At 40.9% G+C, this 11576-nt stretch overlaps 4 protein-coding genes across 4 annotated transcripts; 2 read left to right on the forward strand and 2 right to left on the reverse strand.

Moving 5' to 3' along the window:
* Window positions 1–253: 253 nt before the first annotated feature.
* V2V93DRAFT_316133 (uncharacterized protein) lies at window positions 254–2206 on the reverse strand (the record flags this gene model as incomplete). Its single annotated transcript, XM_066907239.1, has 3 exons — window positions 254–1184; window positions 1241–1869; window positions 1928–2206. Coding segments are annotated over 3 exons (1839 nt in total), but the record flags the coding sequence as incomplete, so codon positions are not given.
* Window positions 2207–2245: 39 nt separating this feature from the next.
* On the forward strand, window positions 2246–4095 carry V2V93DRAFT_365821 (RNA polymerase II transcription factor SIII subunit A-domain-containing protein). The gene is made up of 4 exons (XM_066909167.1): window positions 2246–2854; window positions 2913–2986; window positions 3048–3071; window positions 3126–4095. The coding sequence occupies exons 1-4, from the start codon at window positions 2653–2655 to the stop codon at window positions 3693–3695; spliced, it is 870 nt and encodes a 289-aa protein (XP_066767554.1). The 5' UTR covers window positions 2246–2652; the 3' UTR covers window positions 3696–4095.
* A 15-nt stretch (window positions 4096–4110) lies between these two features.
* Window positions 4111–6049, forward strand: V2V93DRAFT_365824 (L-lysine 6-monooxygenase (NADPH-requiring)-domain-containing protein). Its single transcript, XM_066909168.1, has one exon. The coding sequence runs from the start codon at window positions 4318–4320 to the stop codon at window positions 5872–5874; it is 1557 nt and encodes a 518-aa protein (XP_066767555.1). The 5' UTR covers window positions 4111–4317; the 3' UTR covers window positions 5875–6049.
* On the reverse strand, window positions 6043–11354 carry V2V93DRAFT_162688 (P-loop containing nucleoside triphosphate hydrolase protein). The gene is made up of 6 exons (XM_066906895.1): window positions 11132–11354; window positions 10147–11073; window positions 9398–10089; window positions 9255–9347; window positions 6783–9203; window positions 6043–6732 (listed from the first exon to the last, which is right to left on the reverse strand). The coding sequence occupies exons 1-6, from the start codon at window positions 11203–11205 to the stop codon at window positions 6158–6160; spliced, it is 4782 nt and encodes a 1593-aa protein (XP_066767556.1). The 5' UTR covers window positions 11206–11354; the 3' UTR covers window positions 6043–6157.
* Window positions 11355–11576: the final 222 nt, after the last annotated feature.

An 11576-nucleotide genomic window follows, 5' to 3' on the forward strand; every position in this document is an offset into this window, starting at 1 on the left:
TGTGATCCTCTAATGATGCTAAAAACCAAGAATTCAGAATGTGTTTAGTAGATTCAGTATCATCTCTTGTCATAATTTCATCAGACTTCGATTTTACAGAAACTGGCTTAGATCCGTTCTGAGAATAAAAATTGAGAAGATAATCAGAATTTTTAATCTTTGCCGAATTCTCATATTCTTCTGGCTTTAAATCATAAAAAGCTCTGTTGTATAGTGAAACTGATTTCTGCCCTTTTTTTGCAAAACACTCATCTGCATTTGACAGTTTAGTAATCTGTAAACCAATTCCTCTAATATCCTGCACTATCACAGGCATTTTTAGGATCAGGTTCAAAGATAGATTACATATGTCATTTATGCTGAAAGACTCATCAGAAAAAGACGCAGATCTACTGTAAGAAATGCAATCTCCGCAACCCAAATATTTGGGAGGATCGATAGGAGCATCTGGTGCACGATTTTGGACCTTCAGAGTAAGGGTCTTTCCAGTGATGTTCAACTGTTGAAGGCGTTGAAATAATTCTGTTGCAAGAGAACGAATAAACTTTTGAACTTCATCAAAAGTGGAAAGCCTTACCCCCCAATTGATTTCGACGCCTACACTCTTTCTAGCGGAAACCTCGCCTACTTCTCTGTCATCGATCCCAAATGAGGACCTATGTATTTTGATTCCAGTCTTTTCACCTAAAATTTGTTTCAGTGATGATAGAGAGACTGCTCGAACGTCTCTGATTTTGTTGATAGAAGGCAGGTGCTGTTTTAGTAAAGCTCCAGTAGAATATCCGACTCCGGGAAGATCTGTTATATCCATGCTGCCAATGATATCAAGCGATTCCTTTGCGGTAATGTAATACTGTCCATCAGGCTTGGCTAATTTAGTTGCAATTTTAGATTGCAAAATATTATCACCAATTCCGACGCTAACAGTACAGCCTGAGAGCTGATAAATTCTTCTGCGAATATTCTGGCTTATCGATAAAGCCTTGGATTGGATATCAATGGCATCATCATTGGTACAAGCCGTAGTTAGATCGACTAATGCCTCGTCGATTGAAACTGCTTCGATTCTATCTGCACCGCAATCAAGAAGAACATTATACAAATGACTCGAAACTCGCTCGTACTCCTCAAATTGATAGGGGAGACAGACCAAATTAGAGCACAACTTTTTGGCTTGATGCATCCTTGAAAGAATGAATTAGAGGTTTGTTTTATAAGCAAGGGTACAGGGGTCACATACCACATCCCATTTTTAACTCCAAATTTGCGAGCTTCATAGTTACAACTGGCTATCTCCGAGTTCAAAGTTCCGCCGTTTCCGACACAAAGCGGCTTTCCATTAAATTGCGGGTTCAACTTGACAGCAACAGAGGCAAAAAAGCAATCAAAATCAACATGAAAAATAACTCGGATGTTCTGCTTTTGATTTGAATTCCGACGGCCCATCTTCGATATTGTCTGAGACTTTGGAGTTACATGATTAAGTATTAGGTTCTGATATCTTTTTCGTAGTTCGGCCTTCCATGTACTAAGATGATGAAGGCGTGACTGGCTATAATACTGTCTCACAAAGTCAACATCCAGAGTTCTACTTATTGAACTAGTTCCAATATGACAAGAGGCACTGTCATTATTGTGGGGTTGGTTTTCTAACTCCTTTATCTGTTGCGCAACATACTCAGAGCTGGATCTCTGCTGTATGTTGATCGCTGAATTATTTCGTCTATCATCGAACACTAATTGAGATTCGGAGTTGGGAACAGTACGAAAATTATGCCAAGGCAAGAGTCTGCCAGCATCTATGCTTTCAACTATCCATTCAGGCCTAACGACGCGATATGAATTAAACTCAATGTGTTTTTTGGGGGTCTTGAATATAAAATAATGTCAGATCGCTTTCGGTAATGAGCTTATAAAAAATTCTTACCAACGAAGATGCAACAATATGTGTGATGGAAGTCTTTGAGTCCATATATTGGCAGAACCTCCCCCCATGAAGCACCACAAGCCGATGAAGCACAGAAATGCTAGGGCTAGTATATCCATTGACATATATACTACAACCGCGAAATAATTGATCAGCCGAGACGTCTGCAGCGCCGAAGCTGTCATTCTCTTTCAAATTGAGATCTAGATCTTGAAGCTTTCGTTTCTTATTGGTAAGATACTGTGCAAAATCTCCCAAGCTAGAGCTCGTATGAGCTGCCATTCTTGACAGGATTTGGCTAGAATCGTAAATGTTCCAGAATCAAAGATAAAAGACCGATATTAGAAAAATAAAAGCAATCTCACTTCATTCAGCTTTGGCGACTTTAATTTTTCTTACACAGAACTGGAACGCCATCTGTTCAGTGGAGAAACAGATATTTGTGAATGAATTGTTTCCGAAGTGTACTCCTTGTTTCACTTATTATATTGCTGCACATCGACAGGCTCTGCATGAAGAGGATCAATAATACGCTAGCCATTATAACCTCAAAATAATCACCGCGCATTGTGTTTCGCTTAAAAATACATTAGTCATCATTTGAGCTCTATCACAGTATCTCTGTGCATCAAACTTTACCATCATTGTTCGACTCCGCAACTGCACAACGCATACTGCCCGATTTTAATGCATATTTATTCCAGAGTTGTTATTTTAATTTTGATATGTCTGCTCAATCTCTGAGTCGGCAGTCCTCGGATACAATGTACGCCGGAAATGAACAGTCTTACCAGCATGCCGTCGAAGCTCTTAGTGCCGCTGAAATTGACATACTTCATATTCTAAAAAAAAAGAAGCCAGGTTCTTTACGTGGTTCAAGGTCGCTATTTGAGATTTGCTTGAAGTCTTGCATGCTAAATGCCTCGCGTATGCTTCACAAGAAATGCTTCCTTGCTATTTAGTCTAAAGATTTCTCATGCTGCAGGCATCACCGATATTGGTGATATACCGTACGATCTGATCAGACCTGTTCTAAAGAGAATGGGATCATCTCAATTGGTGAGCAGTTTAATGGTAATTTCAAACAAACTCTGCAATGCTAACGGTGTCTATGTTGTAGCTTGCCGTAGAACGGAAAAGTCCGGTAAGATACTGTAAAATCACTTTTTGTCAATCAAGCTAATGTAATGTCTACCAGCATTTGGTGCCTGACTCGAACGAGCTGTGGACAAAGTTGATAAACCAGACATTTTCCCAAACAGAAATACACAGTGCAGATATTGTTGGGACTAGCAAGTTAGACGTGCGAGCTCAGTTTTTTAAACTCTCTAAGGCTCGCGAAAGACGGATAAAACGGACTTCGGCAAAGGTGAAGGCCGAGTATGACAAAATTGAAAAAAAGAAGAACAAGATAGTGTCATTAGAGTTGCACACGGATCCTGAAAGTGCGCTCAAACGGCGGAGGCGAGGCCAGTCATCAGCTTCACCGTCACCGTCTGCATTGAGAAAAATGAGTATAGTCAAACGAGCAAGATATGAGACTTCGTCTAATCACTTATCTAAGATTTCAAGCTCTTCGTCTGAATCCCGTTCACAAGTTTATCCAATCAGTCATCAAGAAGCGGAGCGACTACGGAAAGAGAGACTTTTGCAGCGTATGAAAGTAGCCAAAATGTCTAGCAAACCTGCAGTCTCCGATCTGAATTATTTGATTGGTACAAATGGCAAAGTTAGCAGCAGTGCTACAGACAAAAACCAGTTTCGCTAAACAGTAGTCTCACGATCACGGCAGAATGCGCAATGTGCTATCATACGTTGCGTCTCTTGATTTCTGACCAAGTATATTTGGATGGTTTCGCCCAAATTGAATGCGCTTTTTATCCAACGGTCATATCACTGTATGCAGTTCACTGAAATTTAGTCACATGTGCAAGCAATTTTCTACACCAATTCTAATATTTATCTAATTTCTGGCCAATTTGTGATTAATTAAAAAAAAGGACTATAAGTTACAATGACGAAGGCTAGAAGGATCTAAATGCGGCGCAGTGGAGAATACTAATGTGTTAAACTCATGACGGCATAAATATCCAGTTAAGTCGCATAAACGGTCGTTAGCCATAAAGTAGATATCACAATGGATATACAAAATTTAATAATTTCAATTCTTTATGTAGAGCACTAGAGAATTATTCTCCCGAAATGCAATCTACGTCATCTATAGGTCGAAAACCAAGATCCACCATTAGTACCCTAAACTCCTGTCTCGCACCAGCCATGTTTGCTAGCCATGAGTCTCATAGCATACTGATTCGGTTCCGTTATCGCCAGTCCATCGTAGGCGACAAGTAGTATTATTAATACTCTGTCAGAGGGGGCATTAGAGGAGTATGCTTTCTCGATCATCTTCGCAGCAATCTTTTCCAGCATCTTCCGCCTCTTCGCGCTCTTCGCTCTCTTCACTTTCAACCGTGGGGCAAGATCAACTTGGCAGTGAACTTCATCCCTACGATTTTATTTGCGTTGGATTTGGACCGTCAGCTCTCTCAATAGCAATTGCGCTAGCCGATACCGCCCCTCATGCTCTTGATAAAGTTTTATTTCTCGAGAAACAGAATAGGTTTATGTGGCATGGAGGTATGCTAATTCCTGCTTCGCGTATGCAGATTAGTTTCATCAAAGATTTTGCAACTCAAAGAGATCCAACATCGCCCTTTACTTTTCTTAACTTTCTTCATTCTCGAGGTCGTCTGATAGATTTCGTTAATCAAGCAAATTTTTACCCTCTGCGGGAAGAATACCAGGAATATATGAGCTGGTGCGCAGATCATTTTTCAAAACAAGTTGTTTATAATACAAATGTGCTTTCGGTTACTCCATTCGCACCGAAGAAAAAAAATGATGGAGAGAGTGGTGGGATTCGTCTTTTGCGTGTTACAAGTGCCTGCTCGGAGGATGATGTTCCCGGTAATGAGAACGCACGAACTCGCTACGCTCGCAATGCAATTATCTGCACAGGCGGCCGACCGCGATTTCCAGAATGCTTGAAACAACTCAGAACAAAATACGCTTATAATACAGTGCGGTATGTAAACACGGATCAGCGGCAAGGTTTAGGTACAAATGCTGTTTTGCAATCCATGATCGCCCATTCGTCGGATTTTATTTACTTAATTCCTTATTTACAATCTCGGGCGGCAAAGAAGCAATCCTTTAAAATTGGAGTTTTAGGATCAGGACAGTCTGCTGCTGAAATTGTCTTACATATTCTTGCAGCATTTCCAGATTTTGTGAACGTAGAGATGATTTTTTCATCTCGTGCTCTTAGGCCGGCAGATGATACGCCATTTGTCAACGAAATATTTAATCCATCAGCCGTTGATGCGATCTACTCCTTGCCTCAAGCTATACGTCAAAGACTTATATGCGAAGATAAAGATACCAATTATGGTGTTGTGCGAGCCCAGCTTATTGAAAAGCTGTACGAAGAACTATACTCCCAAAAATTACCCGGTCACAGGAAAAGATTAACATTACTTAGCAGCCGAACTCTGAAGGAGGCTTCAATATCGGACAATGGGAGTGTGTCTCTTTCGCTTTCTAATTCAATAAGCGGTGAGCACACTGAAGCCATAAATGAGAGCTCTGAAAGAAAAGAGTATGATTATCTTATAGCTGCCACGGGGTATGATCGCACGTTCGAAAACGAATCTCTCCTGAGCGGTCTGAAAAAATACATGAATACAAGCAATGAAAATTATGCGTCTTTTGTCACTAGAGAGTATAGACTGAAACTTGATGAACGCCTGGTAACTGCAGGAGTTTGGATTCAGGGATTATGCGAGGACACGCATGGATTAAGTGATTCCCTGCTTTCTATAATGGCTATTAGAGGAGAAATAATCGCTGATCAAATTTTCCCGCATAAGAAGGGCAGATCAGAGTGAATGGTTCTTATTTTAGAAGTTAAAAGAAATTTACTTTGATATAATCTCTTATACACCTACAGGAAAAATCGTTGTCGTAGTCGAAGTAATCGTCAGTATTGAACTAGCGTTTTCAAATGTCCCAGATGTCATATCTGCGTGAAATCAAAATTGAATTTCTATACTGGTCTATCTCTTCAAACCATTTCTTTTGTGATAATGAGCTAATCTGTTTCCGCGAAAAATCGCGAAAACTTGTCAAGACGTTCAGCAGGTTTGATATGTAGCGTAGCGGCAAAACCTTTCAAAGATCTTTATGAACCTTATGAGCCATTTTTTCTAAAAGTTCAAGCTCGCCAGTCTCGGTGCACATCTCCTTAAAAGCAGAATCTGGCTTCTGCAGAAGGTCATACGGATTCGCATACTCCACAGCTTCACCACAATGCAGCACGAGCACTCTGTCGCAGCCAATTACCGTGCTCAATCTATGAGCGATGGCTATAATCGTTGGCTTTCTACCTGTCTGTCCTCCATACAATGCAACTTCTAGTAAAGCTTCTGTCTCCTTGTCCATAGATGAGGTTGCTTCATCAACAATAATAACAGAGGATTGTTTTATCAAAGCACGAGCAAGACATATCAATTGCCGCTGACCTAGCGAAAAATTCTCTCCGTCATCTGATACAACGGCATCTAAATCGGCGAAGATACTGCACGAAGTGGCATAAAGAAACTCTAAATCAGAATCGTGGTTCAGTAGCATACTATTGTCGTCTTCCAATAAATTCATCCGCATCAATAGCTTTTTGAGTTCATGGTCTGTGTAATAGAAACAGGGGTCGATATTTGACCTGATTGTTCCATTAAACAATTTAGGATCTAGTAATTAGTTAGCGGATAATCACATAACTTTTCACACGAAAACGTACCTTGAGGAATAATAGATAAAGCACTTCGCAAATGACTCAATTTAATTGTAGATATATCAACCCCGTCCACCATGATTTTTCCTTTGTGAGCCTCGAGAAATCTAAAAAAAGCTGAAGCAATAGTTGATTTGCCCGCACCGGTTCGTCCCACAATTCCAACCTTCCATCCCGGTTTCACATAAAAAGATAGATTGTTTATTACACAAGGGGAACTTGATCCATAACGCAGTGAGAGATTCTCGACGCTAATTGCGCCCTCCTGCGGCCATCCTGCAGGAGGTGTAAGTTCACTTTCACTTGTACATGATTCTTGCCTAACATTCAGATACTCTTGCACGCGCTCCACTGAATTAAAATTCATTTCATTGACAGCGTACATAACCGTCAACCACAAAACTGTTTCCGCAAACGACACAGCATTAGTTAATATCAGCCCCGCCATTCCGGCATCAAGCGAATGCATACGAAGGACTACAAAGAAAGCTGCTCCGGTCGACACCAATGCGCTAGCAATTTCTGCGCGTAATGACATCCACCTATTACACGCCCACAAAACACCATAAGGTCTCAAATTGGTATCAATTAGACGCAAACTCTTTGCCATAAAGTTTGATTCATGACCATAGGCCCTGATACTTGCTAGACCTTCTAGTGTCTCTTCAAATAGCTGATATAATGGAGACTCGGTAATCGATTGCATGCGCTTCAGTTCTCTAGAAGCATTCAAATAAAGAGCATTGATCGCCAAAAATACCACCACGACAAATAGTCCCACAAAAGCAAAGGGAGGCAGAACGTAACTCACGAACAAAATTGTCACCAATAACGAAGCAACAAGATGAACTACCGAGAGAAAATCAGGAGCCACCAACTGATCGATAGCTCCAATATCTCTGGAAAATCTGTTTATTATTCTGCCCAATGGAGTTGCATCGAAAAAACTAGGAGTAGCGTTGATAACTCTGTCTATCAGCTCCGTAAAAATTTTATTTGAGGCGCAGATGCTCCCATAAAAGAATATCGATTCGCGCAGAAAGGAAACTAATACAAATATTGTGGATATGACGGCATAAATTCTCAAATAATATACGGAGCTGTGTTCAGCTCTTATCTCAGAGTCTCTATGAGATGTTGCGCTGTCTGCCCATTCCCGGATCCACCAGTTTTGAGCAAATGCTACAGCCTGCTGCATAATAACTGCTGTACAGGCAATAATCCAATAATAAAGGTTTCCCATGCATTTGAAATATTTCCAGTACACTGAAAAACTGATACGGCCAACTTCATGGCGTTCTTCATTTTGCTGATCATGGGAGCTATTGTCTAAAACGGCGTCCCATGCAGTATGCGTTTCAAGAGCATCGACATCGACAAGACTGTCATCCTCAATCCCTACATACTCATCTTCAAAGAGCAAATCCTCCTTAGCAATCAGAGGCATCACTTCTTGGGGTGAACCTTGTGACTTTATCTCACCGTCGGCCATCACGATCATAGAATCTGCTTTCTTATATGCCACAGAAACATTATGAGAAACTAGAACGCATGTTCGATCACGCAATAGTGGGCCAGTGATGCATTTTTCGTATATCCATACAACTGTTTTCGGATCGAGAGCACTCAAACAGTCGTCAAGAAAAAGGTATTTTGCTGAAGAGTATACAGCTCTAGCCAAACTGATTCGCTGTTTTTGTCCGCCCGAAAGTGATGCTCCTTTATCACCCACTTGAGTCAAATCACCGTATTCTAAAGACTTTATATCTTCAAACAATGCACAAGCCGTCAATACACGAACGTATCTATCTTTCACATACTTGGAGCCAAATAATATATTCTCTTTCACTGTATCGTTAAATAGCCAAGGCTGCTGGGGGCAATATGCAGTAGTCTCTGTTAATCCAGTATATGAATCAGATGCCTGTGTCATTGCGGCAGATGATGTAGTATCTGGGCGGTATATCTGTCCGTTCGCTATAGCTATCTCTCCGAGTAGAGCTAGTAGCAACGATGATTTGCCTGACCCAGTAGGACCAACAATAACTGTAAGCTTTCCTGATGGAAATTGTGCAGTAACATTTTTCAGCTTAAATCCTTTTACTCCGTTCTGTCCTTCCCTTACAAAACTTGCATTAGATAAGGCAAGACAAAAGGGTGCTTCTGAACCGCGCGATGCCGCTGCCGACTGGGAGTATTTTTTTGTAGGTGGTTCTTCTATAAAGCTTTCAATTCTGCGCAATGACACGCTAGCACTAGTAATTTCGGTAACCATTTCAGCAAGACGGTCCAGCGGAGAGCGCATCATATTGAATAAAGCTATAGAGCTAAATGCAACAGAAGCTTTAAGCTCTTGCTTGGTCACCATTGTAAAAAACTGAAAAACAATCAAAGATATGAAGGCTGGAAACCCAAAATAAATCACAACTTCAGAAAGTATTAGCATTTGGAAGAGAAAGGATAAATTCGGATACTCACTGGCCACAGTCCATAATATGTAACGGCTGCGAATAGCCTTCAGTTCCTCTTTACGCACTCGCAACAAAGAGGCTTTGAAAGTAGGTTCCCAAGCTATATTGACATATTAGCAGAAAACCAGAATTAGGAATAATCAGGCGTACCAAAATATTTTATAACTTTTATGCATTTCAAAAGCTCAACAGATAGTTGAATTCGATTGTCAGTAAAGTTCAGTATTCTCCTTTGTACTTTTGCAAATGCTTTAGATAGAACATAGTTAAGCGGTAGTATGAGTACCATAGCCAAAATTCCCACCAAGGCACTTAGGCCAAGAGTTAAGTATAGCAGGACCATAGATATTATAATCATAACAACACCTTTAATCAATTGATAAAAATTAGCTACTGCATCGCATATAGCTATAGTGTCTACAGCCATCAAATTGAGTATTGATCCCGAGGCTGGTTGAACTGACTCATCAGCTGATACGGTCTGCAGCTCTTCCCCTTCATTTTCTTTTGCTGCAGGATTACGAACCGATATATCACGCTGAAGTGCCTTAGCGTATAGTTCTCCGAGCAAAAGAGCACGCGTTTTCATGGAGAGACGACGAAATTTCCATTGCGACTGAGCAGATATTATAGCACAGGCTGCGGTGGACACAAATAAAAAAACCACGTAGCCCCACGGGCGTGTGGCCTGAGATTCCGGTAATTGAATAGTCTCCAATATCAGTTTCACAATCCAGATAGGTGCAAAAGATACGACAGCGTATAAGATGGTCCAGATTGTAGCCACAATAATCTCTCCTTTGCAGAATTCCCATAGCGCAGAAAGAAATGAGTATGATTTTCTAATTACTATTTTAGTATTCATATTGAAGTACAGCAAAATCAGTGGAAATGCTTACCGATACAACCAAAATTCTGGAAGAAGATTTTCTGATCGTAAATCACCTGCTAAATCCCAGATGTCGTCAAGCACTAGAGTCTTGCGTCTAGCATTCAAAATGATCTCATTTATCCATGAAAATGAAAATAGAGAGTAAAGGTTAGCAGAGCTCTCGGCCCATGGCCTCAATCCTTTGCAAACCTCCACATAGGGAGGAGGCAGGCTTATCGGTTGCGCTAATGCAATCGAGCACAGAAATGTGCATGCTACAAATTCAGCAGAAGCACATACTTGCTGAAACCTCCCTTGAGAGGTTCCAAATAAGGACCGAAATTGGATAGCTGCTGCGGCCCACGAGATCCCGTACAAAATAATAACATGCCCAAGAAATTTTTTTTTGCTGGCGATACTGATAGGACCGGCCGAGCTTCGCGCTAGAACTACCAACACTGAAATATAACCCCAGAGCACAATTAAGGCTGATGATCGATAATACCATACTGGCTTGGATGGCGAATAATTCTGCAGATGTGAGGTGGAGTTATTTACACTATATAACGGTAAAACAAGCCATTGGGAACCGAACATAATCAGAACTAGAACACGTTCTATAGCAGAATACACTGCTACTCGTTTTTGATGTATCAGAACAAAGGTTTTTCTGTGTCGAACCTCCTTTACTCTGCGAATAATGCTATGGGCAATTTCGTGGCCTTGAAAGTTAGTAGCTAGATTGTTGTTGCCTCTGAAGTTTGAGTCAGACAATTCACTGTCAGCCGTCACCGAAGGTGACCAGCTGTTCAATCCAATTTCTTCATAATTTGATAGTTGCGAATAATTTGAATTGGTGTATTTTCGCTGGCGGACCACATCGCGCCTGAAAATGGGGATCGTAAAGATAGCAGACAACACAACACAACACAGAGGCACTAGGGCGTGCAAATATCTGCGCAACAAGTAAGTTAAAATAATTGGCTGTTAGATTAAGGATGTATATAACATACTTATCGTTGACACATTCGCTGACAGATCCTTCACTCCAGAATGGCTCCACACATGAGAATGTGGAACTGTTCATAATTCAAAATTTCAGCTTTTGATGAGGGTAGCCTTGCTTCAAATGAGAATTCAACCCATTTAACAGTATAATCAGCGCTCAATATGTGCTCTAAAAGCTAATTTGGCTCAGAATTACCATGCACAGGCTGCTGTAGAGTGCCGTGGGCCAGTGTGAAGACTGGAACGCACTCTTGTTAGTCTGAGAGTAAACTCACTTAAAAACCAACGTTCATGCAGAATATGGTTCAGATCAGGTACCAGAGCATCATGCACAATCATAATCAAGGAATAACTGTGTGACTTCATCTTAAAATTCTCTATTTTGATCGAGATTCACCAAGGGGATGAATTGGGATCCCACAACGAATGGTCTGAGCTTTTCTGAGCATC

This window comes from Kockiozyma suomiensis (genome assembly GCF_038497685.1).
Source record: "Kockiozyma suomiensis strain NRRL Y-17356 unplaced genomic scaffold V2V93scaffold_3, whole genome shotgun sequence".
Classification (NCBI taxonomy): domain Eukaryota; kingdom Fungi; phylum Ascomycota; class Lipomycetes; order Lipomycetales; family Lipomycetaceae; genus Kockiozyma; species Kockiozyma suomiensis.